Source organism: Macrotis lagotis, chromosome 5 (genome assembly GCF_037893015.1).
Source record: "Macrotis lagotis isolate mMagLag1 chromosome 5, bilby.v1.9.chrom.fasta, whole genome shotgun sequence".
In the NCBI taxonomy this organism is placed as follows: Eukaryota; Metazoa; Chordata; class Mammalia; order Peramelemorphia; family Peramelidae; genus Macrotis; species Macrotis lagotis.
The window spans coordinates 229,035,083-229,062,518 of record NC_133662.1 but is presented as its reverse complement, the minus strand read 5'-3'; the positions used below and the strand labels follow the sequence as shown (position 1 = coordinate 229,062,518).

General features: G+C 37.3%; 1 protein-coding gene across 1 annotated transcript; it reads left to right on the top strand.

The window, feature by feature from the left end:
- Positions 1-25,788, top strand: CTSK (cathepsin K). Its single transcript, XM_074188757.1, has 8 exons — positions 1-166; positions 1,814-1,943; positions 2,478-2,600; positions 7,800-7,955; positions 16,390-16,608; positions 22,423-22,588; positions 22,958-23,063; positions 25,039-25,788. Exons 2-8 carry the CDS (start codon positions 1,815-1,817, stop codon positions 25,136-25,138), a joined length of 999 nt encoding a protein of 332 aa, XP_074044858.1. The 5' UTR covers positions 1-166; position 1,814; the 3' UTR covers positions 25,139-25,788.
- The last annotated feature ends 1,648 nt before the right edge of the window (positions 25,789-27,436 follow it).

Here is a 27,436-nt window from a genome sequence, read left to right as displayed (position 1 = left end):
CCCGCCAGCCACTTCCTAGCCTGACAGTCCAGATTTTCCAGCCGACTGCTGCAGCTGACTTCCTCAAACTTTTTGGAATAAATAAAACTAGCAATCCATAATCGTCCACTTAGATCTCCACTCGCCTGTGCTCTCTCCTCCAGATCAGACAACAGATCATCATCAGGTAAAAATTGAGTTGGTTTCTTTAGGGAAAGAAAGCTAAGGGATATACAATTTGGGTGAGTGTTCTATGGCTCATTTTGTGGCCTGGAAGTCTGCAGAGAGTTCCATGAGTGGTCTTTGTCCTATGATGGTGACGAGGGCAGGGGGCCCCTTTTCCATCCATTTCTATTCACCCAAGGCTCTGCTTCATAGGAACTGAGGGATTAAGAAAGTTTAGATTGAGCTTGATGCACAGATACTGAAAGTGGGAGCCATACATAATTCAGAAATAGTATTCAAAGCCATCCCATCTTTTTAAGATTTCTGGGCCTCTCAGCATTTGTTATGGTTGGGCTTATATAGAGAGGATTCTCAGGAATGGCCTTTAGTCATTCAGGAATAATAAGATGAGAAGGGCTGAGGAGAGGGTGAAATGGCCCTCAGGAACCTAAGTTCACTCAAAATTGTTAATAGCTAGGACTGTGATGCCTTGTGGCTTATTACTCTGCATAACTTGCTTCTGTGAAGGAGTCTTTAAATCACAGCAGAGCAAAGATTCAGGTGAGCCTTTAAGGGACTGGGAAACTGACCTTCAGGGGCTACCTGATTTCCCAATTGATCTTCATATTTGATTCTCCTGGGTTGTAGCAATAGGTTTCTGACAGTGGAAAAGAAGGGAAATAGTTCTGACCACAGCAGCTGGTTGATATTAGAGCAGTTTCCTGAAAAAGGAGGAGGAAGAGAAACGGAAGTAGAGGAGAGAGAGGATCTTGGAGGAGTGTTAGGGAGTGGAAGATAGAAGTAAAGAAGGAGAACAGGAGGCAGAGAAAATAAGATAGTTTGGGACAGAGAAGAAAATCTATTGGGCTCAGCAGTTCAATATAAAGATGCTAGAAAGGGTTCTTTTGGAAGAAAGAAGGTCCGAGTCAAAGAAAATTCACTGATCAGATCGAAATCTCTATCTGGTGTCTATTCAAACTACTCTAACCTTGGCTATTCCCTTTTCCATATCATTCCACCCATATTTCTAGACATACTAGAGGGAGAGGGAGAAGATATTCAGATCATTTTTACTTTTTCCTTCCTCATAGGCAGAGTAGAAACGTTTGCATTCAAGACAAAGTACCTTAAATCCAATCCAAGGCAAATAGCAGAAAGTTGCTCAGTTAAAAGGAATGGATGTATGTGGGAGGGTGGACAGAGAAACTCCTCAGTCCACCATCTGGGAGCTTTCTGATTTTAATGAATTATTTTTTTCTAGCAGCGCAAAACTGCTGTAGAATGATAAATACTAGCAATGCCCTCTGAACTCTGCCTTAGTGCAAAGTTTTAATTGCCTTGCCCTAGATACATCTCAGTGTATCTACTAATATTTTGCTAATGTGTGTGTGTGTGAAATGTTTCACCAGGATAGAGTATATAGGGAGGAGTCAAGGAACCAGAGAAGAAAAGTAATGTGTTTCTTTGCTGTTTAGATTTCATCCAGAGTTGGGTTCCCGACTCTTTGGTCATAAACAAACCATTCTTAGTACTCTGCTCCTCTTCCCAACATGAGATTCCCTCTTTTCCTTCTCCCCTGCCCCACTCTTGTCCCTGGTCTAGAGTTTGAATATAGCTTTCATATATACCACTTGCACACCCCAAATCTGGACAGTATTCCTTTCCTCAGGATGTCGGGGTTCAGCATCCTGATGCTGTTGCTGCCTTCAGTGGTGAGTTCTGCTTTGTACTCTGAAGAGACATTGGATACACAGTGGAAGCTGTGGAAGAAATCCTATGGAAAAGAATATAACAGCAAGGTGTGTAGGGACTTGGGGGGATGGCATGACGTGCCAATTGGTAGAATTTGAGGGGTCAAAGCTGCTTCTCCCCATCACATTCTTTTAATTCCTAAGCCCCCTTCAATATAAATCAATAGAAATTTCCTACTCTAATAAAATCTGCCCCCTATCTTACTTGATTTTTACCCTCTCTGACTTCTAAGCCTTCCTCCTTGTTACCTCAACCTTAAATCCCAACCATCCTACATTGCTTTCTATCAAAAGACTTCCCAAAATAACACAACCCAGTTCTGGGTTTTCCCTTGACTGATATCATCTCAGGACCTATGGACTTAATATGAGCATAATATTTTGCATTTTTTTCTTTATATACTAATTTATGCACTCAATTTTTTTTTCATATTCATGTGTTTAGTTTCTCCATATTTTCCTCCCAGAGGATGGGAGTAAGTATCTTGTGTCTCCTTTCTGAAACCCTGATAGGACTTAGGAAAGGACTAAGGGTAGTAGACAAGGGATGTTCAGTCAGCATCATTGCTCTACTCTGCTTAGGTGGATGAGCTCTCTCGACGTCTGATTTGGGAAAAGAACCTGAAATACATTTCCACCCACAACCTGGAATTTTCTCTTGGTCTTCACACCTTTGAGTTGGCTATGAACCATTTGGGAGACATGGTAAGTCTGTCTCATCCCCCAGCTTCAACTTCCTTATAAAAAAGGACCAGACTTATCCTAAGGTTTTAGTTTTTTTCCTATTAAAAAAGTTTACTTTTTGGAATTTTTTATTGCACATTATAGTCATTGTCACATATATTCCCTTTCCTCCATTGAAGTGTGTTGTAATTTAAAAAAAAAGGTAAGAGTAACTGAGAACCATGCCTGAAGAAGGACACTTCAGCATCCTGTACCCCATAGTACCCATCTTTCTATGAAGAACAGGGGGATATGTGTTAAATTTTCTGTTCTTTGGCTCTAAGGTTGAGAACTGTAATTAATTTGAGTTCATTTATATTGTGTCTATTGTATATTGTCACTGTATGTATTGTGTAAATTGGTTCTGCTTTCCTTCAGCGTCCTTCCAGAACACTATATCAATTTTTTTTAAGCAATTGGGATTAAGTGACTTGCCTAAGGTCACACAGCTAGTAAGTGTCTGAGGCCACATTTGAACCCAGGCTCTCCTGACCCACCTAGTTACCCTTTCTGCATAAATTCTTACGTGTCTTCCCATGTTTTTCTGAATTCCAGAGTCATGATTTATTATGGTACAGTACTGGTTCATTGCATTTACATAATACAAATTCTTATGCCATCCCTTAATCAACAAGCACCCTTTTTGTTCCTAGTTTTTGGTCACCAAAAAGAGTGTTGCTGTGAATGTTTTGTTTTGTATCAACCAATGAATTTCTGGACTTATCTTTTATTTTTTACATTGGAATTCTCCAAAAAATACTGCTGTCGATCAGTTTTTTGGAAATTTAAGAGAGGCACTTTTTTGCCCACTTCAGACTAGCCATTTAGAGACACTTTGGGGTCAGGAAAAAAATTTAATACCTCAAATTGTAGGTAAAAGCTTCAAAAACTAAACTAAACAATATGTTTAGAGCTTAGATTGTTTGCCTAGCTCTCCCTCTGGAACTCCTACTAAATTCACATTTTATCTGACTTTTTTTTTTTGTAAGGCAAAGGGGGTTGCCCAAGGCCACACAGCTAGGTAATTCTTAAGTGTCTGAAATCGGATTTGAACCTAGGTACTCCTGACTCCAGGGCCGATGCTTTATCCACTATGCCACCTAGCTGCCCTGACTTTTTTTTTTAACTTCTTTACCTTTTTAAAACCTGGCAGAAGAAATGCTTCCTTCTAAACTTTAGCATTTGAGGGTTTACCCTTTTCTCTACTCTTAAATATCTATTTTTAACAACTACTTTTAAAGTTTAAAGCCTTGTACTTTGGCTCTGGAGAAAACAAAGTTTAACTGAAACCTGATCCCTGCCTTCATGGAGCTTGCAGTTATAGTAGAAGACTCATGTAAAAGAGATATAGGGGCATGATGGAAAGACCCCTGGGGTCAAAAGAGCTGAGTTCCAATCCCAGGCTCATTTGTTTACTTCCTTTGTCCATCATAGCCAACTCTGTGGAACTCAGTTCCCTCATATGTAAAAGGAGAGAATTGATCTATATAAGATCCCTCCCACTCTATGAGCATATGACTTGTTCACAAATAGTTATAATATAGTATAAATGCCATAAGTTATAAATGTAGTGTTGTTGGAAGGTCCTCCAGGGTAAAGATCATTATAATGAATTCTGAATCCTATTGTGAGGCAGAGGTGATAAGCTAGGATTTGAATAGTGAAAGAAAAAACTCAGGGTGATTAAGGACAAATAAGTTTTATTTCAAAGGTGCAAGGCTATTGCATATAGACTCTACCTCAATGGGTAAAGACCCCCTAAAAGGGAAAAAAAATTAGGATTATAAAGTTTCAGGGGTTGGCCTACATGCTGGGAAAAGTGGATCATATTAGAGTATTCAGGGATAACAAAGACTCATTTTGGGAAACAAAGAACTAACAGTTTGTTATCATGTTGAGCATTCTGCCTCTGTTTCCCCATCCTTAGAGTACAGAGGTGATTGTTATCAATTCGGGATCTGGTATAACCAGGGATTTTTTTAGGCCTAGTAGCAAGCATTTCCCGTAAGATTAATATCATTTTTCTATAATCTACTTTCCACAAAGTCAGCATAGCTCATGATGTAGTTTAGTTTACTATAGAAAGGCAAAGAATTTAACTGTTTGCTTCCTATTTGTTTCCACAGCAACACTGCTGATACATTATAATTTTAGAAATGCTTTATGACTATTTTTGACCAATTTTTTACTTTAAATTTTTCAGCTTCCCTTTTCTCCCTTAATAATTATCGAACAAGCATTTACTTGTTTACGTAAGAGAAGGCATCAAAGGATATGAACAAATTGTTTCAAACAATTAAATATCTTATGAAAGACTTGTCCAAATCATGAAAAATAAGAGAATTGCAAATCAAACAACGTTGAGGTTTCACTTCCCATCCAGTATATTGGTAAAGATGACAAAAGTTGGAAATAGTCAATACTGGAGAAGCTGAAGAAAAACAGGTCCACTAACACACTATCAGAGAAGTTGTGAATTGGTCCATCCATTTTGGGAAACAATTTTTAATTATTCTAAAAATGACTAAAACATTCATACCCAGAGATTTTCCTCTAAGACATATATACCAGGGAAGGTAGGGATGTGTGTGTGTGTGTGTGTGACACATATACATATATGTATCAACATATATGATATTTTTGGTATGGATGTTTTAGTATATCAGTAGCACTTTTGTGATAACAAAACACTAGAAACAAAATAGGTGGCCCTTGATTGGGAATAGTTCAGTAAATTGTTGTACATGAATGTAAATAGACTACACTGTGCTATAAGAAACAATGAACAGGAAGAATTTAGAGAAATGTGGAAAGGCCTATATGAACTGATGCAGAGTGAAGTAAGCAGCACCAGGAAAACAGTTTATACACTCACTGCCACAATGCAAACAGAAAGAAACTGATCAGTATTTAAATATCCTAGATTGTCCTTCAAGTAGAGTTGAGAAAACATTTTCCCTTCCTTTCAGAGGAAGTGGTACCTATACTTGTGAAATATTGGACAACTGTCTGACACAGTGTATGGGTCAGATTTGCTGAACTGCCTTTTCCCTTTTTATTTTAAAAATCAGTGTTACACAATGTAAAGACTAATAGACTGCCTTCTATGGGGGTGGGGGAGGGAAACGAGATTAGGGGAAAAATTGTAAAATCCAAAATAAATTAATTAATAACCTATTAAAAAAAATCAGTGTTACAAGGAATGACTTCCTGGGTCAGGATTGGGAAAGGGATATGGAAATAAAAGTGATTAAAAAAAAGCAAAGACAACAATATGCATTTAAAAAAAATGTATTGGGGCAGGGGAAGTGTATTAAAGGAAACCTGCAATGAACCCTTTTATAAAGCAAATAACAAACTTCTAAATTTTGTCTGTTTTGAATCAGATTTTTGAATAAATTTCCTTAAAATCATCAATAATTATTTAATATTATTATAATAAGTTATAATTAAATTCCACTTAAGTTCTACTCTGATGCCTCATTATGGAAATAGAAGTAGCCCTGAGTTTTCTAACTCTATATATTTATATATAATATATTTTATATATATATATATATATATATATATATATATATATATATATATATATATTTTCCAATGAAAAGAAAGCTCTTTAGGCTTACTACCAAGCTGGAGAGTCAACAAGGATAGGTCTAGAGAGAGATTGCTTGTCTTCTAAGGACCTAGTTAAGTTTAAAGAGATTTATTGCTAGGCAAATCGCATGCAGGATGATGAATATTTTTTAGATACAGCAATTCTCAAAAGACCATCCACTGAGTATAGTGGGGTTGCAATTTTCATCAGTAAAGAGAGTACCCATATCAATGAAACTGAAGATCTTTAAAATATTGAAATTATAGAGAGAAAAAGGTGCTTTTCTCTATTTTAAGTTGTGTAAGTACCCCCTCTTTCACATTGTCTCCGCCCCTCCACCAGTGACTAAGTGAGAAGTCATTTTCATAGGGGAAACAGAGAACTAGAAACTTTTCTCAACTACCTTCAGCTATACTTTTTCCTATTCTCCAGCCCCCTCACCCCCTCACATGCAAGAGTGGGGAGTCAGATAATCATAGGATTTAAAGCTATATTGATTGCCAAATCCTTGCCAAAAGGAAGACCCAGACCATAATGCCATGCTTGAAAAAGGGATTAGAATAAAAAAAGAAAAACTCATGGTCCAGATTCCTGAGATTCAGGAAGAAAGGGTTCCTAGAAGAAGTGCCTTTTAAGTTAAGCATTTTAAAGGATGACAAGGAGTTCAGTGGGCAAATAAAGGAGAGGGTATTCTAGTCATGGGAACTATGTGAGTGAAGCTATGGGGGTAGGAAAGTGCAAAGGTCAGCGTATATTGGGGATAGTGAGCAGCTTAGTTTGGTTGAGTGATGTACAAAGGAAGGAATTAATAATATAAAAGGAAGATGTGTCAAAATTTCTATTAAAAGATCTTTAATGTGAATTTTTATTCATTTGACCAATGGAACATCACTGACAGTTTTTTTTTAAATTAAGAAATTAATAAAATAATGTATAAATAATGGCGATAAGATCTTCTGTATCCGAAGATGTCATACCACTAAGAACATACATGTTTTTATGTCTGTGGAGAATATTAAAGAAATTCATGATCTTCTTTCTTTCAAAAAAAAAAAGGTTTTTGAGCTGAGGGTCAACATCACCAGATGTATGGATAAATAACATTATTCAAGGAGTAGTATGAAAATTAGTTTGTAAAGAATTAAGGCCAGAAATAGAAGACTTTGTTAGTAAGTTATTAAACTACTCCAGACATAGTTAGGGGAGTGGTAGAGAGACTAGAGGGAAGGGGACAGATGAGAGAAATGTTGTAGAGATATAACTGAAAGGACTTGGCAAAGATTGAATATAAAAGATCATGGAGAGGAAGGAGTCAAAAATAACATGAAGATCATAAATGTGGAACATCAAGACAGATGTAATAAAGTCAGTAGAAATACAAGATTTTTGTTTTGGTGGGGCTGGGAAGAGAATAGTTTCTGATGATTCTACTCTTCATTTCTGTGTAACTCCTGGGATTTAAAGATTGTCTTTAGACTTCCCGGTCTACAAAAAGGAATTTTAATCTGTTTTGAAATCACTTTCTTCCACCTTTGTTGTTTTTCCATTCATAATGCTGATTGTGTCAACCACTTGTGTTCTAGACCAGTGAAGAGGTAGTACAGAAGATGACTGGACTGACGGTTCCCCTGTCTCGCTCCCAGAACAATGATACTCTCTATATCCCTGACTGGGAAGGCAGAACTCCTGACTCCATCGATTACAGAAAAAAGGGATATGTCACTCCTGTCAAAAATCAGGTACCTTCTGTGCTTCCAGGATAGCTGTATGTGACTACTTTCATATCTTAATTCTATCCCATGGGATGGTAGAGGGGGATGCCCATAAGAGAGGAGATAGGAAAAAGTGGCTCTGTAAGAAAAAATCCAAAGGTAGAGATTTTTTAGTTTCCTCTATATACTTGCATGTCAATATTACCCAAGTCTCACAACAGCTCTTTGCCTTAACAAGTTCCTTTATTCATATTTGAGGTTTTACTTCCTTTTTAAAAATGATTACACAGATGATCAACTATGATGAATTTGGTCATTTCAGCAGGACAGTAAATCAAAGACAGTTCTAAAGGACTTGTGGGGGAAAATACCATCCAGATCCAGAGAGAGGAGGAACTCTGGACCAAAGCTTACCATTTTCAATTTTTAAATTTTGTCTTATGTTTTATGGGTTTTTGCTTTTTGTTCTGATTCTTCTTTCACAATATGACTAATATGGAAATATGTTTAACATCGTTATACATGTATATACGTGTATGCTGTCTCTTAGGGGAGGGAGAAGGGGAAAAAAAGGAGAAAACTAGAAACCCAAAACCTTGTAAAAATGATTGTTAAAAGCTATCTTTGCATGTAGTTGGAAAAATTAATTAACGACATACAAGAGATAGAAGATAAAATGAAGGGAAAATAATCACACAGCACATGGTTGTTACTCTTTCCTTTTAAAAGTCAAACCTTTTTGATTTTTAAAATATCTTTAACCAATTTTCAATAAAAAGTACTTATTAACATAAACACCAGTGGCAACTTAGCCCTTCTCCTTCCTCCCTGTCTCTCACAAAGTCCTTCTCTGATGATTCATGGAAGCATGAAAGAAGGTTATTATTCCAGTATGTAAGTTGGCAGATCTTACCAAGGTGAAATTGTTTTAAGTACATGTCTTCTGTTTAAGGATGAGCCTAAAGAGAGGCTCATCTCAAGGTTAACTTTAAGCTTCCACAGTAATTCCCAAAGACCAAAGGTAAGGAATATAAAGAATTAGGCTGCAGTCAGTATTGGCAGAGGGAGTGTTCATATTGATAGAGTAATTTGATCCTTGAAATATGAACATTGTTGTCAGTGTGTATGCATTTCTTCTATTTTTTGTTTTATATATATATATATATATGTATATATATATACATATATATATATATATATATATATACATATATATATATATATATATTTAGTTTTTTACAAGGCAAATGGGGTTAAATGCCTTGCCCAAGGCCACACAGCTAGGTAATTATTAAATGTCTGAGCCCAGATTTGAACCCAGGTACTCCTAACTGCAGGGCCAGTGCTTTATCCACTGCGCCACCTAGCCGTGCCTATTTTTTGTTATCTTGAATAGATATTTCCATACATCTGTTGAGTTTTCACAACTTCATGACAGTGAATTCTCCATTGCATTGATATGCCTGTTTTGGTTAGCAGTTACCTAGGTGTTGGTTATGCTGATTATTTCCAGTGTTTTGCTAATAAAACTTCTACTTTTGAATAATAATTAATTATACCTTAGGTTTATATAGATGTTCAGAAATTTTAAAAAACTTTCTCATATACAGCATAATACTGGCTCCTCACAGCTAGGATCTTGATAATGTCAAACTGAAGTCCTGGAGGTTAAAAGGTTTCATAGGAACATGTATTTAGAGGTAGAAGGGCCTAAGGGGCCCTGTAGTGTAACTCTCTTTTATTATAGACAGGGGATATCTCTCCATTTTTCAGTCTTTCTTTGAGTATTGTCAAAAGTACTTGGAAATTTTTTAGTTTTTTAAAGTGCTAATGTTTCAAAAGTATAACCTAAAGTGACTTGTGTTACATAACAAGGTTGTGTTATGACAGATTTTTTCAAATATTCATTCTTGCCCAAAGAAGACTCTTGGAGAGGCAAAAAGAAGCTAAATGAAATTTGTTCAGTAGCCTAGAATTGAAATAATTGTTGCAAAATCAGCTTCAAAAGGGAAAAATACAGCATATTTGTGAAGAAGTAGCAGTTCCTCTAAAAATGTTATTAAGTATTATTTTAGGTCATTAGTTTTAGGAACATCCATCTGAATTGTCTCATTTATTCCAAAATTGTGGAAGGTTAAGAACAAATTACATATTAATATGATGCATTTGTCTTATCAAGCACCTCAGTTCTTGTTTTTCAATAGTCCAGAGATCTTTGGAAAGTCTGGAAATGGAAGACTGAGATCCCTCAAACTCTATAAATCTCCTAAAATACTTCTAAAGATTTTTTACTTGGATGTTTCAATACTCAGAATTTTAAAAAAATACATTGTTAAACAATTTTACCTATCACACAAAATTCTAGCATCTTCACAGTTGAATTTCTCACAATGTACAGTTACTGAAAATAATTTAAATTACAGCTCAAAAAGTAATTGTGCATGGTAGTATAGGCAGTCTGTTTACACTCAGGAAGGTTAATGTTTGTCTAAAGAAAGAATGAGTGTATGCATATTAAGTTTTTGCCAACATTGTTCAATGTTTATGATCTGAGTTGTGTTGCTATTTAGAGCATTACCACTTATACAGTGGTTATTGTTTAGTCATTTTTTCAGTTTTGCCCAACTCTTTGTGGAGTCACAAAGAGTTGAAATTTTCTTGGCAAAGATACTGGAGTGGTTTCCCATTCCTTCTCCAACTCATTTTGCACCTGAGGAAACTGAAGCAAATGAGTTTAAAGTGAGGTGGCCAGGGTCACAACAAGTGTCTGAGTCTGGATTTGAACTCAGGTCTTCCTGACCCAGATGTGGTCCAGCACTATGATTAATCTCAGTTATTGTGTTTATTTTTCTATTTTTCTATTTGTGTATTGCTTATTCCTTCTCTAAAATTTTAAAATCAAGACTTGTGTAACTATATTTCTCTTATTGAGATAAGAAATCAGCAATACACATTTTCTTTGGGTACATGCTATAGATTTTTTTTGGTTTGTTTTTTTTTTTCAAGGCAAATTGGGGTTAAGTGGCTTGCCCAAGGCCACACAGCTAGGTAATTATTAAGTGTCTGAGGTCAGATTTGAACTCAAGTACTCCTGACTCCAGGGCCAGTGCTCTATCCACTGCGCCACCTAGCTGCCCCTATGCTATAGATTTTGATATGTAGTATCTTATCTATATTGTCTTAGTTGATATAATCTATTATTTTCTCTTTAATTTAAACATATTTATATTAAAACTATTTTGTTTTTATATAACTTTTACTTCTAAATATATCTCTACCTTCTCTACTTTTTGTGATGAAGAATAAAAGGAAACAGAAAAAAAAATAGCTCAGTAAAACTAACCAATAAATCTACCAAATTTGAAAGAATATACAGTAAGTACACAGCCATAGCCCTCAACTTATGCAGAGAGGTGTATTTTTTCATCTTCTCCTTTCCCCATCAGCTTGGTCATGCTTAATTATACAATCAATCACAAACAGAAAAGAGGAAAATAGACAAAATAACTGAGATTGATGGTAGACTTTAAAAAAAATAGCTAGATGGAACATCTAGAATGCAGGGTCATGAAAACTCATCTTCCTGAGTTCAAATTCAACTTCAGATGCTTTCTGGGCTAGTCTAATTCTGTTTGCCTCAGTTTCCTCATCTTTAAAATGAATGGACAACAAGTAAACTACTGTAGGGGACTTTACAGGAATAGACAAAATAATTCAGAGGGGAAAAAAGGGCTAAAGTCTCAATGAAAACAATGGATTAAAAAAAGAAAAAGTGAATGGGGAATAACACATCTAAACCTAATATTGTAATATAAAACAATAGTAATCAAAATTGGTTGAAAATAGAAAACTGTATCATTAAAACAGTTAAAAAACCCAAGATAGAATCAGAAGCTTTTGTATGCCTTTTTGTTTTGTTTTGTTTTGTAAGGCTATGGGGTTATGGCCAAGGTCACACAGTTGGGTAATTATTAAATATCTGAGACTGGATTTAAACTCAGGTCCTCCTGACTCCAGGGCTGGTGCTCTATCCACTGTGCCACATAGCTGACCCTGAAGTGATGGTATTCTATAACCTCAGTGTGTTATAATCTTAAGATCAGAAATACTAAGGAAAGACCTGTAGGAAACTGGGTAGTAATTTGGCAGAAATTTAAGTTTAGACTAGCATCTTACACTATTGAGCCATTATTTATTTATTTATTTATTTATTTTTTAGGTTTTTGCAAGGCAATGGGGTTAAGTGGCTTGCCCAAGGCCACACAGCTAGGTAATTATTAAGTGTCTGAGGCCGGATTTGAACTCAGATACTCCTGACTCCAGGGCTGGTGCTCTGTCCACTGGACCACCTAGCCTCCCCAAGACATTATTTTTTAACAAATTATATTTTACTTTTAATATTGGCCTATACCTTTTTACTCATCATATCATTATTTCCTATTAATTTTATTGTAAATGTAGCACCTAGGATCAAAAGACAGTGAGGCATGATGGACTGAGAATTGGCTTTGAAGCCAGGAAGATCTAGGTTTCAAGTCCTACCTCCAATATATCCTGACTGTGTGACTATAGATAAGTCAGTGCTCAAGGCAATTCCTGAAGATTTTAAGTTACAAATAACATGTTAGCCTGCATTAATATAGGGAATTTACTCACCTTATATTAATGAAATAACGGGTCTAATTTCTGTCTCTAAGAAATTTCTACTTTTCTATATTTAGTCATTTTATATATAACCATTATATGATCAGTTTTGTGTGTGGTCTCTTATCTAGTGTCATACATTCTATTTGTGCTATGTAGTCTTTATCTCATCAAGGATGATTATGTGGAGGGGTTAAGTGGTGCTGTAGAGAGAGCTTTGGTCCTGGAATCAGGAATACCTGAGTTCAAATCTGGATGCTAGTCTTTTAACCCTGATTACTTCCAAACCCCTCCAAAAAAAAAAAAAAGAATGAATAGGCATGGAGGAGAGTATCTGTAGAGAGAATCAAATGAGATAACATGAGTAAAGTATTCTGAAATTTTAAGCAACTAACTTTATAAATGCTAGTTATCATTATCATCATCATCATCATCTGAAAAGTGCTTTATAGCTGTGGAATTATTTTGTTGTTGATTTGAACCTCCTATAAGTGTCATATGCTGTTATAGTTTAAATTAAATTAAAATTCACTTTGCTTTACAAAAAATAAACACCAAACAACAAAGAATGATTTCAATAGGCACAAATTGAGCAGAAAAGGGGCATTCTAGGCAAAATCACAGAAGCCAGAACACTGAATTATTATAGAATCTTACAGTCTGCCTTTTACCTTGATTTTCATGTTCCTTTCATCATCACTTCTCTTTGCTGCATCTTCAATTTCTTTCTATTATTGAGTCTTTCCCATTGTTCACAAACATGCTCAAATTTCTCTGCTCTTAGAAGAGTTTTCTCTTGGTCCATTTAGCCCATCCATTTATGTCTGCCCCATCTCTTTCTTCCTTTTTATTTCTAAACTTTTAAAAGGTATCTCTACTTAATACCTCCACTTTGTTATAACCTGTAATTTTTTCAGCCCTTGGAATCTGACAAATGTCTCCACTCTACTTAAACTGCTTTCTCAGAGATCATCACTGATATTCTCATTGCCAAATATGTCTTTTGTCTTCAGTCTCTTTGTTCTTTCTTATAGCTTCTGTAGCTTTCTAGTAGCTTCTATACTATTCATTACCCTTTCCCACAATGTTTTCCCTCAATTTCAGAGCCATAACTTGCCCATAGCTCTTCTGGTTCTCCTCTTAACTCACTAGTAGTCTCCTCCACTGAATTCCTTAATATGAATATTCCTCAAAGGGACAGTTTTTATCCCTCATCTTTCCTTTCTCTATTTCCTTCAGCAATCTGCTTCATTCCCATATCTTCTACCACAATCTTTATGAGATATATAGAATGTTAGCTGGAAGGAATCTTAAACATTATCTAGTTCAACTCTATCATTTTCAGATGAGGAAATGCAGATATATAATAAAAATGATTTGTCCAAGGTTACCCAGGTATTCAGAGTCCAGTACTCATTTTTCTCTGCCATATTTCCTTACTTGCAACATAGTAGGTACAGAAGAATCTGAGGCATCCTTGTCCAAGCATCATAGGATTTAAGCTGGAAGGAACTTTTGATAACCTGTTTCATGTGGTTCATTCCTCACAAATGACAAACTTGAGGCCTAGAAAGAGGAAATGACTTGATCAGGTTAATACAAGTCACAAGTATTAAAGCTGGGATTTGAACTCAGGTCTTCTGACTCTAAATAATGTTCTCACCATGAAATGGCTCTTCTAGCCCTCTTTTTTGCCCTTCAAGGGTCAACAGAAGCTGATATTCCCTATATTCATCCTCAGTGGTGCAGCAGTAGAAGACATTGAGAACTTCCATAGTAGAAGGACCATGTAACTTGTAGCCAAAGATGAGATTGCTCCATTCATTGGTTAGACATGTACTTTGACCCATCCTCTATCAGTATTTTTATAGTCCATTAGATTGTGAACTGATTGGAAGCTGGGACTATTTGTTTTTTGCCTTTCTTTGTATTATCAGAAGCTAGGACAGTGCTTGGAATATGGTAGATGCTTAATGATGCTTGCTGCTTGACTAACTAGCCCTGATCTCTAACTTGGGATTAGAGGCTCTATGTCCCATTGGAACCTCAACCTCAACATATCTCCAAACAAGGTCATTATCACTCCCTTTGAATTTGTTTGTCTCTGGGGATACTACTATTCACTTGGTCTTTAGTTTTCAAGCTTAAGATGATCTTCTCTTTCAATTATCTTTTATATCCAATCAGCTACAGGTCTTCATGATTATATTTACATTCCAAGGATGGACTCTATCTCCTCTTTTCTCCTCTTTTCTAATTCTACTCTTAACATTTTAGCACAGGCCCTCATCACCACTAACCTGGAGTCTTATAATTTTCTTTCTTTCTTTTCTTTCTTTTCTTTCTTTCTTTCTTTCTTTCTTTCTTTCTTTCTTTCTTTCTTTCTTTCTTTCTTTCTTTCTTTCTTTCTTTCTTTCTTTCTTTCTTTCTTTCTTTCTTTCTTTTCTTTCTTTTGCAAGGCAGCGGGATTAAGTGACTTGCCCAAGATCACACAAATTAAGTGTCTGAGGTTGGATTTGAACTCTAGGGCTGGTGATCTACCCACCTAGCTGCTCCTAAGTCTTCTAATTTTTTTTTTGTCACATCTACTCAGCTTTACTCCTTTCTGCCTATCCATTCTTTGTAGCACAGCTGAAAAAAACTTTTTACACACACACATACATGTATGCGTGTGAACTTATTTATACACACAAACATACATGTCAGAAGGTCATGAAATACGATCAGAGGTTTTCTAGAGGACATTCAAGACTCTCTACCACCTAGCATTAACCTACCTTTCCAATTTTTATTTCATGTTATTCCCTTCATGTTCCAGTTGCCTGGACAACTTTGTCCCTGAACACATGTTATAATTTCACTCCTTTGTGCCTTTGCCTTAAGCTGTTCCGAATACCTGGAATGCTATCCTTCCCTTTGTCCTTGATCTTCTTACTTACCCCTTCAAGCCCAATTCAATTGCTACTTTTTCTTGGAAACTTTCCCAGAGTCTGTTGCTTCTTCATGACTTTCTTCCTTAGATATTTTATAATATTTTGTTTTTTAATTCTCTAATGCATTTCTTGTAATTTTGTTATTGTTGTTTAGTCATTTCATGTCTGACTCTTCAGGATCTCAGTTTTCTTGATAAAGATCCTAGAATGGTTCTCCATTTCCTTTTCTAGTTCATTATATAGATGAAGAGACTGAGGCAAACAGGGTAGTAAGGATCTGAGATGGGATTTGAATGTGGTTTGTATCTGATCCAAAATATATGTTCCCATTCCAATAGAGGTGATATATTCAATGATCCCTTTGTTGGGTAATATCTTAAACTAATGAATGAAGAGAGAGAGAATGGCAAATTAGTCCTTATACTTCCAAACTACTTGGGGAAAAGATACTTAACATTAGTGTGTGTGTGTGTGTGTGTGTGTGTGTGTGTGTGTATGCACACATAAATATATAATGAATAAATCTATTATAATAAAGATATATAATTATAATAAAGATATATAATTATAATAAATATATAAAGTTTATCTATTTTAATATATTATATATGATATCTATATGTATTTCTAATACCTGATATTACAATGATAAAGAAAAGGAATTCCAATGAAGTAATATAGAGTTTAGAAGGCAGAATTAGAACAACAAATTGATTATAGGAATAAAATAATAAATAAATAAAACAATAGCAGCAAAACTTGATAAAGACAAAGAAAAGAATTTGGAAAAAAACAGTAAATAAAACATTTATTAAAGTGTATATATTTTTTTCCCTTTTAAAATGCCTTCTGATCCTCTGAATATTTCTCCCTAATTACCCCAGGGTCAGTGTGGCTCTTGCTGGGCCTTCAGTTCTGTGGGTGCCTTGGAAGGCCAACTCAAGAAGAAAACTGGTAAACTGCTCAACCTGAGCCCCCAGAACCTTGTTGACTGTGTGTCCAAAAATGATGGCTGTGGCGGGGGCTATATGACCAATGCCTTCCAGTATGTGCAGGAGAACCGGGGCATAGACTCTGAAGATGCTTACCCTTACATCGGACAGGTGAGTTCCCCTGCTACACAGATTCATCATCACTCTCTCTCTCTCTCTCTCTCTGATCAGTATCCCTAATGCAGTCAGTCTCTTTTTCTCTAAAACAGTTGCTTGAGTTTGTTTCCCATTCATCCTGCCTTTGGGACGGGACAATGTCTGTAAAGCAGACAAGTGGGAGATTCTACACTGCTAAGCAATTCAGTGATGCCTCCAGATCTTAAAACCACAATAATTCTCTCTTGCCACCTGTCCTTGGGAAATTTTATCAAGTGAATATACTTGAGGAAATCTCTATAACTCTCTTATAGGACTATATTTGGGATTCTCTTAAAAGAATCTTTTTAGAGAATCTGAACCTTCCTTATGTGATATCTGTCACAAACATTATTTGATACTTTCTTTCTCATGCTAGGCATTAAAGCTTTTGGAAAAATATGGTCAATTGTTACAAATTAATTTCCAAGGGGCACCTAGATAGAGCCCTGGTCCTGGATTTAGGAGGACCTGAGTTCAAATCCGGCCTCAGGCACTTAATAATTACCTAGCTATATGACCTTGGGCAAATCACTTGACCCAACTGAATTGTAAAACAAAAACAAAAACAATTAATTTCCAGTTATAGACTAGTAAAAAAAAAATAGACGATTCATGATTTGCTGTTTCTTTTTTTTTTAGGTTTTTGCACTAATGCACTACGCCACCTAGCTGCCCCAATTTGCTGTTTCTTTAAACAACAAAAATTAACTCCCATATTCTTATAAGGCATTTAATTGAGCAAATCTTTAATAGGGCCATGAATAGGTTCTTTATTGTAAATTCAACATTGGGAGAGTCTCTTGACTACTTTGATCCTCAATTTCCCCATATTTAAAATGAGGAAACTGCAGTAACTAACTCCTAAGCTTTATTGTTACATTAATATTTAACTCTATCTACAAAATTATGATATTTTATTCTAGTAGCATTAGGGGGCCATAGATAGATAGGAAACTATATGGTGGCCTGTGGAATGGTATCAGAAGTCAAAAGTTTTGAGATGACTAATCTGTGCTTGTTTCTGGGAACTGTCCATAACAGTAGGATTAGTCAGCATTTCTGAAGAAGTAATTGTGTGGCTGGTGCCATGCCAAGCACCAGGTATACAGAAAAATGCTAAAACATGGTTCATCGCCTAAAGAAGTTCTCATTCTAGCAGGGAGACTATGCAAAAAATAAATTGTACATATAAGATATGTACAGTCTAAATGAAAGCTAATTCCAGAAGAAAGACCCAAGAGAAAAGCTTTCACCAAAGGTAGGATTTAAACTGTGGTTTGAAGGAATGGATGGGGTGGGGCTATTGAGGAAAAGGAATTGCTTTGGGAAATGGAGTTGTCCAGACAGATCCTAGAGTACGAGGAGGATTGTAAAAATAAGAGGCTGAGGAAGACTGAAATAATCAGAACTTGGCTTTAGGAAAATTGTTTTGATGGCTGAGGAAAGGAAGAACTGGACAAAGGAAAGACCTGGGACTGGGAGAGCAGCCCAGCTATTGTATTGTTCAGGCTGGAGGAGCATGCACCATGGTGGTGGCAGTGTGAATGGAGAAAAGGAGAATGTATACAATTCACATTATGAGCAGAAATGATAAGATTTGGAAAGGAAATAGATAAGTGTCCGAGAAAGGAGTTGAGAAGGACACCAAAGTTGCAAGCCTGGGTGACTGGAAGCATGGTGATGATGCCTGCCCTTGACAGTAGAAAGGAAATTAGGAAGGGTAGAGGATAGCAGGAAGGAAAATAATGAGTTCTATTCTTGACATGTTGATTTTACTTGTCTCCAGGACGTCCAGTTCAAGATGTCCAATAGGGATTTAGAAAAAATGGGAATGGAGCTTGTGAGGAACATGAGTGTTAGATAAATAGATCTGAGAGCCATCTATGTAGACACGATGAGATCAACATGTGAGATAGTATAGAAGTAGAAAAGAAAAGGGTCCAGGACAGAGCTTTGGGGGGCACCCACAGTTAATGGGCATTGAACCTATCCAGCAAAGAGGACTGAGAAGAAGCAGTCGGAGAGAAAAGAGAAATACCAGGAAAAAACAGTGTCATGGCAACCTAGAGTGAAGAGATTATCCAGAAGAGGGTGATTGTCAGGATCAAAGTCTGGAGAGAAGTCAAGAAGGATGAGGATTAAGAAGAGGCCATTGTATTTGGGAATTAAGAAATCACTGTTAATGTTGGAGAGCATAAATTTTAGTTCAGAAGTGCCCAGAAGAGAGATTGCAGAGGATTTAGAATGGAGTTAGTAAAGGCACTGGGCATAGACAGCTTTTTTAAGAATTTTAGTTGAGGAGAGAGATCTAGACTATAGATAACAAGGATAATCAGATTTTTAAAGGTGACAAGACATAGACATGTTTGTTCACATTGGGAAAGCATTCAGTTGATAGAGAAAGATTAAAGATTAATGGAAGAATAGGAAAAATAATGGGGGCAGTCTGCTAGAGAAGGGATGGGATGGAATCATGTGCTCATGGAGAAGGGTCACTTCTTTTGTTTTGTTTTTATTTTTTTACAAATTACATGTAAAGATAGTTTTCAACATTTATATTTTAAAAAATTTCCCCCTTCTACCTTCCTTCTCCTAAAATAGCCTATAATCTGATATAGGTTATGCATGTTCAGTCATTTTATACGTATTTCCATGTTAGTCATTGTGTGAAAGAAGAATCAGAACAAAAGGACAAAGCCATGAGAAAGAAAACAACTAAATAAGTAAAAGTGAAAAAATAGTATGCTTTGATCTGGATTTATACTCCATAATTCTTTTTCTGGATGTGAATTGTATTTTGCATCACAAATGTCTTTGATCACTATATTGCTGAGTGGAGCTTGGTCTTTCATAAGCTGATCATCACACAATGTTGTTGTGACTGTGTACAATGTTCTCCTGGTTTTGCTCACTTCATTTACTATCAGTTCATGTGAATCTTTCCAGGATTTTCTGAAATCTACCTGCTCATCCTTTCTTATAGAACAGTGATAATCTATTACCTTCATATACCACAGCCTGTTCAGCCATTCCCCAAATGATGGAAATCCACTTAATTTCCAGTTTTTTGCTACCACAAATAGAATATTTTGGCACATGTGGGTCTTTCCCCTCTTTATGATCTCTTTAGGATGCAGACTTAGAAGTAGTATTGCTGTATCAAAGGGTATATTCACAGTTTTATAGCCCTTTAGGCATATTGTTCTCCAGAATGTTGGATCAGTTCATAAAAGTGGCTAGTGTGAAATGTGGTAAAGGAGGGTGGAAATAGCTGACTGATAGGAGATGAGGAGGGGATAAGAGGTTGTTCCTAGATAACAGCCTCAAATATTTTGGTGCATTATTAGCATCAATTCTAAGCTAAGAGCAAGTGGGGGGGGGTGCCACGAGAAGTTTGAAGAGGCATAGAGAAGTTTTGAATTGCTCTTGTGATGAGTTGGATAGAAAATTCATTAGGTGGGTATAAAAGGCTTAACTTTGTTGCAATGAGGGTCCAATTGAAATTATATAACATAAATAGGTCGTCAGCAAAGTTTCATGATTTTTCTCTAGCTTTATTTAGTTGCATGTGAATATATTGTGAGAGGGCAGATGGTGGAAGTAATTCAGATTTGGGTTGCCAAACCATGCCAAAGCTTGGCAAGGCATGATTAGCTATAGAACAAGGGGGTAAGAGATTTGAGGGTAGAAGATAAATACGTAATTGAATTGGTTCATCAAAAGGTTGAGATATCAAAGGGAGGAGAGTGTAGATAGTCCAGGGCTGATGGTTTGGGAAGGAACTGAAGAGCTGAGGGATTGGAGGTCATGGTGAAGATGAAGAACAGTAGAAGGGGTCATAAGGTGGAGGAAGAGATGGAATGTCAAAGATTATGATCAGATAAAGGAATTTTGGAGTTTGTGAATATGAAATTGGAACACCTGTGAATGATGACAAGATCAAAAGTTTATTATTTCTGTGTAGCCAAGATGATGCAGAGGAAAGCAGGGTGTTTGAGAGACTCCATATATGTGCTGGAGCCCTCTAGTATAAGAGTAGAAATTTGGGTGCAGAGAAGGGTGCAGAGAAAGACTGTGAGCCAGACCCTGAATTCATTTAGGGAAAGAGTGTCCCAGGGCTTGAAATAGGATAGCTACTGTAATCTTGACTGGATAATAAATTTAGATGGAATGACCCTCCAAGTGGGAGAGGTTATTAAGTGATGATAGTGGAGGAAGGTTTCGGGGTGGTACGAGGGGGGAAGGCACATTTTAGCTCTACCATCAGTGAACTGGATGTGACAAAAAGTACAACCAGCACTGGACAGGGTGAGCAAGGATGGGATTCCAAGAGACTATTGAAAGATCTTCATTTATAGCTTTTAGATGGTTTGTATTAGAAGAACCTTCAAATTAAATACAGGGACAACTATGCATCTTAGTGGATAGAGAACCTGTCCTCATCAGGAGGACCTGAATGTGTGACCTTGGACAAGTCACTTAACCCTGATTGCCTTACCAATACCTCTTCTCCCCCTAAAAAAATTATATTAAGCATAAACTCCAATAAAAAAGTTCTTTGTTATAATAATACTAAATTACACAGAACCCTTATCTTCAGAAATTTTTATCTCCCCCTCCTCCCACCTCCATTTCTATTATGGGACTAAACCTGGAAGATAAATTAGCACTTTCTCAGTTACCTGTGGAATAAATACATATATATATATATGTATATATATACATATATATGTGTGTGTGTGTGTGTTGTATAATATTTTATTTGTTTTCCAATTACATACAATGGTAGTTTCTACCAATCATTTTTTGCAAGGTTTTGAATTTTACAATTTTCCTCCTCCCTCCCTTTCTCTACCCTCCCCCCCAAAAGAAGGCAATCTGATAAAGATTTTATATGTGTTTTACAGTCTTTATAGAGTTTCCTTGATATGCTTTGGTCAAAATTGAAAGTGTTAAAAGAAAAAAAAACCAGATCCATAAAGAAGAAAGAAAATATTAGAGAGAGCAAAATTATGTAATACATTAAGACAATTTAAAAAATTAAAGATAATTATCTTTTGTTTTTGTTTAAACTCCACAGTTCCTTCCCTGGATTCAGATGGTATTCTCCATCATGGATCCCTCAAAATTGTCCCTGATTATTGTACTGATGGAGTGAGCAGGTCCATCAAGGTTGATCATCACCCTATGTTGTTGTTAAGGTGTTTTATGTTTTTCTGGTTCTGCTCATCTCACTCAGCATCAGTTCATGCAAGTCTTTCCAGGCTTTTGTGAAAGCCCATCCCTCGTTATGTCTTTCAGAACAATAGTGTTTTTATCACATATACCACAATTTGTTCAGCCTTTCCCCAATTGATGGACATCCTCTTAATTTCCAATTCTTTGCCACTGCAAACAGTGCTATTTTGAATATTTTTGTATATGTGGGCTTTTTACCCTTTTTCATGATCTCTTCAGGATACATACCCAGTATTGCTGGATCAATGGGTATGTACATTTTTATTGCCCTTTGGGCATAATGGAATATATATATATATATATGTATATATATTTTCTGCATAGTTGTGGGAAATGATTGACCTAAGACCCTGGAAATCCTTCCTGAGGTCAGAGGGATTTTCTTGGTTTGTTATGTTAAGGTTACCTTATATTTCAAAGCCAGAGACACAGAAATACCTCCTTTCTGCAGCTTCATATAAAAGCAAATTCTAGGTCTGTTTTCACCCACCAGCCCACCTCAACTGCCACATCCTCATTTCTAATGAGTTCATCCCCCTGATTTTCCAGGATGAAAACTGCATGTACAACCCTACTGGCAAGGCAGCAAAATGCCGGGGATACAGAGAGATCCCTGAAGGAAGTGAGAAAGCCCTGAAGAGGGCTGTGGCCAGAGTGGGACCTGTTGCTGTGGCAATTGATGCCAGCCTGTCCTCTTTCCAGTTTTATAACAAAGGTAAGCTGTTGGGGTGTGGGGGGGAGATAGGGTTTTGGTGGCGGGCAAGGCTTGAAGCTCTCTAGGACTTAGTTCTCACCTTTGGATTCTGAATTTACTTGAGAAAAAGCTTGGTAACCACTGCTGCCATCAGGAAAGTTTGACTAAAAAATTCCATGATGATATTATAGGATGGAAAAACTTCCCAAAAGAACCTCTCAAGTTGAGAGATCCCACAGAGGTATTCTGGACTGGGACTCATCTCTGAAGGTGGGATCAGGGCCCCTCTGGCCTCACAGAGTGGACCCCAGACTGAGAGACACAGAGATCCCTTAGAGAAAGTTCCCAGAACTGCCAAGAACCTTAACCTACAAAAAAATTGTTCTTTAGGTGTGTATTATGATGAAAACTGCAATGGTGATAATCTCAACCACGCAGTGCTAGCTGTGGGATATGGAATTCAAAGGGGCACCAAGCATTGGATCATCAAAAACAGGTAATTGTTGAAAATGCTAGCCCTTTACTCACCCTTTGAGCATTAACCTCACCTGTACTTTCCTACCATTCCTTTCTTTCTTTATACCAAGGCAGTTGATAATCCTAGAAAACTCTGAATCTTAAAACTTTAATCTGTGGTCTGTTAGCTCCTGTTTCAGTTGTGTCCAACTCATAACCCCCATTTGGGGTTTTCTTGGCGAAGACACTGGTAAACACATAACTTGTCCGAGTTACACATGCCTCACTTTCCTCATCTGTCAAATAAACTGGAGAAGGAAATAGCAAATTACTCCACAAATCTGAGGCCAGAGTTGAACTCATGAAGCTGAGTCTTTCTGATTCCAATCCCAGTGCTGTATCTACAGTGCTACCAAGTCTCCCCAGAACCTTAATACAATAGAATAAAGGGAGGGTTGCCTTTCTGGATAGGCAGAAATGTAGATGTATTGACTTCACCATGTCCTAAGGTTTCAGATCTGAATTTGTCTTAAAGACTTTATTTGATGGAATCTTTTGTGCTGCTTTTTAAGGGTGCATTTGTCCCTGTCCTGCATTTAAGGGTATACTTGTTCCTGGAACTAGGATAATTATAATTTGGGAGTGACTGCATATTTAAGAATGTAAATAATTACAATTAAACCATGTAGAACTAGAAAATGTAGCTGGGTGATTCAGTGGATAAATCTGGTCTACGCCAAGAGTCTGGAAGACCTGAGTTCCCATTCTGCCTCAGACACTTAGCCAGTCACTTAATCTGACCACCTCAGTTTCTTCATCTATAAAATGGGAATAATAGCACCTATCAAGGTCATTGGGAAGATAAGATGATATATTTTAAAAGTGCTTTTTAATGCTTAAAGTTCTATATAAATTCTAGATTTAAACTATCTGAAAGTGCATTAATGACACTATAAGGTCTTTGTAGGGCAGGTGAAGCAGTGAATAGAGTGCTGGACCTTGGAGTCAGAAAGACTCATCTTCCTAATTTCAAATCTGGCCTTAGATACTTACTAGCTGTGTGACCCTGGACAAGTCACTTCACCCTGTTTACCTCAGTTTCCGAATATATCAAATAAGCTGGAGAAGGAAATGGCAAACTACTCCAGTGCCACAAAGAGTCGGACATGACAAACAACTAAACACTAATGGGACTCTGTAGCTTGTGCTGGTTTCCATTTAGGGGCCTTTTTTTTTTTTCTTCACTCCTGCTGTTGCTATTTTCAGCGTTTTTATCTTTTCTTTAGATTATGATTCCACTCAGAGAGAGAAATTATATTTATTCTCTCTTAGAGTTTAATTTTGAGCTTTAAAATTAGACCCAATTTTTACTTGGTGGGCCAGTAAAAGGGTAGAAGTATTTGCCTAGGACCCAAAGGTGGGATGGGGGGGGAACCAGTATTTTTTACAGTTTTGTAGGAAAGGAGGGAGAATCTATGCTTAGTATTGTGAGGATTGCCCAACTTCTCTGGACAGTTGTTAACCCCTGCACTGGATGCTTTATAAAGACTAATTGGGTAAAGACTGACAAATTGCCTTCTGTGGGGGGTGGAGGGAGGGAAGTAAGATTGGGGGGAAATTGTAAAACTCAAAATAAATAAAATAATAAAAAAGATGAATTGGCACTAGTACTTTAGAATGATAAGTTATCATTTATTTGTTCATTCCACTATCATATTTTGGGTGTCTTGTCTGCACCAACTTGTAGTGCATTCCAGCTAGGCTGGAAGATTCAAGGAAGTGTAAGATTTAGAAATGATGTATGACATTGGTAAAGCCCTGTTCAGTAAGGGAGATGCCCCCTGAAAATGAGCAGTGAGCTAGAACCAAAGTATCTTCTTGTCTGTCATTTAGGGCAGGTGAAACACCTGGGCCTTTCCATCTTTCTCCTCCCATTAGAAAGGAAGCAGACATTCAAGCATCTATACTACAGTGTAGAATGAAGCCACTGAGACTGTTTTCTGTTGCTCCTACAGCTGGGGAGAGGAGTGGGGCAATAAAGGTTACATCCTGATGGCCCGGAACAAGAACAACGCCTGTGGCATCGCCAACCTGGCCAGCTTCCCCAAGATGTGACCGTGGCCATTCGACCTCATTCGACCATTTCTTTCCCACTCTTTCTCCATTCTTGCACTTTGAAAAGGAGCTGGCAAGTCTCACCTGGAGCAAACTTGGTGGTTTGCAGACAGTTCACCTACAACTTACCTTTCAATATTCCAAAGTGCTCTTCAGATGACATCCTTCTCCTCTTCCTCTCCTCAACCCCTACCTCTACTCACCTTCCTTTGAAATTTCAGGGTTGGGTGTGAGCTACTAGAGGTAGCTGTGAAATGCACACAGAAGCCTGGGGCCTAGGAGGTGTGGACAGTGCATTGCTGGCGGGCAGGCTGTCCTGGTGCTGTTGCTGCACCCTTGTGAGAGAGCTTGGAAAATTCTGAACAGAGCAGACTCTCCCCCAGCCAGAATCAGTCAGCCCCCTGTCCTGCCTAGATGCCAACACATGGACAGGATAAGGCATTGGCTCAGTCTAGCTTTTAGGATTCCTTCCTTCGGGGTCTGGAAGTCTCCATAATCTCTTCCTCATCCTCAAAAGTGAGAGGTGCCTGTTTTCCATCTTATTTCATGAAGTTATGATTTTCTTATTTTGTAGTAAGTTTAGATTATACCAGAAATATGTATTTTTCCTTCTCTTCTTAAATGTTTTGAAATAAACTGAGTATTGATCACTTGTTTTAGTTCTCTTTCAATGAATGGCTTAATGGATCACTATCTAAACTCCTGGCATTGAAAAAGGAGCCTGACATTTTTAATATTTTGTTTTTCCCCAATTGCAAGGAAAAACAATTTAAACTTTTTTCTTTTAATTTTGAGTTCCAAATTTTCTCTCTCCTTCTCTGCCCTTTCCCCTTCATTGAGAAGGCAACAAGCTTAACTTTAAAAGAGTTAACATCTGGGTCCATGGATGTGGCAGTGAGATCTTAGCAACAAACTCTTCCTTGTTTGTGATCACATCTATGATGAAGAGCAGCCGGACCCGGACTGTAGGAACAATCTCAATCAAGCAAATACAGAGAGAGCTGAAGGTCAGCTTCAAGCTGAGTCCTTCATAAAAATCCTCACATTCCTGCATAATGATCTTGTGGTTTGCCTGGTGACTAGGTTCCTGAAGCCTGACCCCAGACTTTACTCTTTCACTGGCTTCCTAATCAGTTCAATTCATACATAGATTATTCCCAAAATTTGCAAGACAGTCTCTGTTTTTCCCTCTCCCTCTCCCTCTTTATTTTTTATTTTTTTATTTTATTTTTTATTCTCATTTTGTACAAATTTTTTTTTACATTAATAAAATATTCTTGTTTAAGAGTAAATGAAATACCCCCTCCCCCCATGAATATAGACTTGCTTGAGCGATAAAGGGGAGAGAAAAAAATTAAAATAAAAAAATAGTAATAATTGTAGGTATGGCCAGGTGGTGCAATGGACAAAGCACCAGCCCTGGAGCCACGAGCACCCGAGCCCACATCCAGCCCCACAGACCCAACAATCACCCAGCTGTGTGACACGCAAGCCACCCGATCCCCACTGCCCTGCAAAAACCAAAGAGAAGGGAAAAAAAAGACCCAAAATAAAATAAAATAGTAATAATAATAGGGGTGGCTGGGTGGCAGACAGAGCGTTGGCCCTTGAGCCAGGAGCACCCAGGTCCAAATCTGGCCTCAGACACCCAAAGATCACCCTGCTATGTGGCCCCAGGCAGGCCACCCAGCCCCATTTGCCCTGCACCCTCCCCCAAATAATAATAATAATAATAATAATAATAATAATAATAATAATAATAATAATAATAATAATAAATAATAAATGTGCTTCAGTCTTTGTTCCAACACCAACAACTCTGTCACAGGTGGATCACATTCTTTATGGTAAGTCCATCGCAAAAGTTACTTCCATATTTTTCCAACGTTGCCATTGCTGATCGCAACTCCCTCCTTTTTATTTCTCCACTACCGTGTACTATATTTTCTCTCTCCTTTCACTCTGACTCTGCTGTAGGGTCGCTGAGTGGCGCAGCAGACAGATCCCTGGTCCTGGGGCCAAGAGGCCCTGAGCCCCCCATACCACCCCTTAGGCCCAGAATCCACCTGGTCCTATGGTCCTGAACAGGCCTTCCAATCCCAGCCCCTTGCAAGAAGTAAAAAAGAAAATGTGTTATATCTGACCACTCTCCTCCCATGGTCCATCCTCTCCTCCTTTATTCATATCCCCACCCCTTCCCCCTGCTGCCCCCTCCTTCTTACTCTGGATGTCTATACCCCATTGAGTATATATTCTGTTTCCTCTCCTAGCCACCTCCGATGAGAGCAAAGGTTCCCT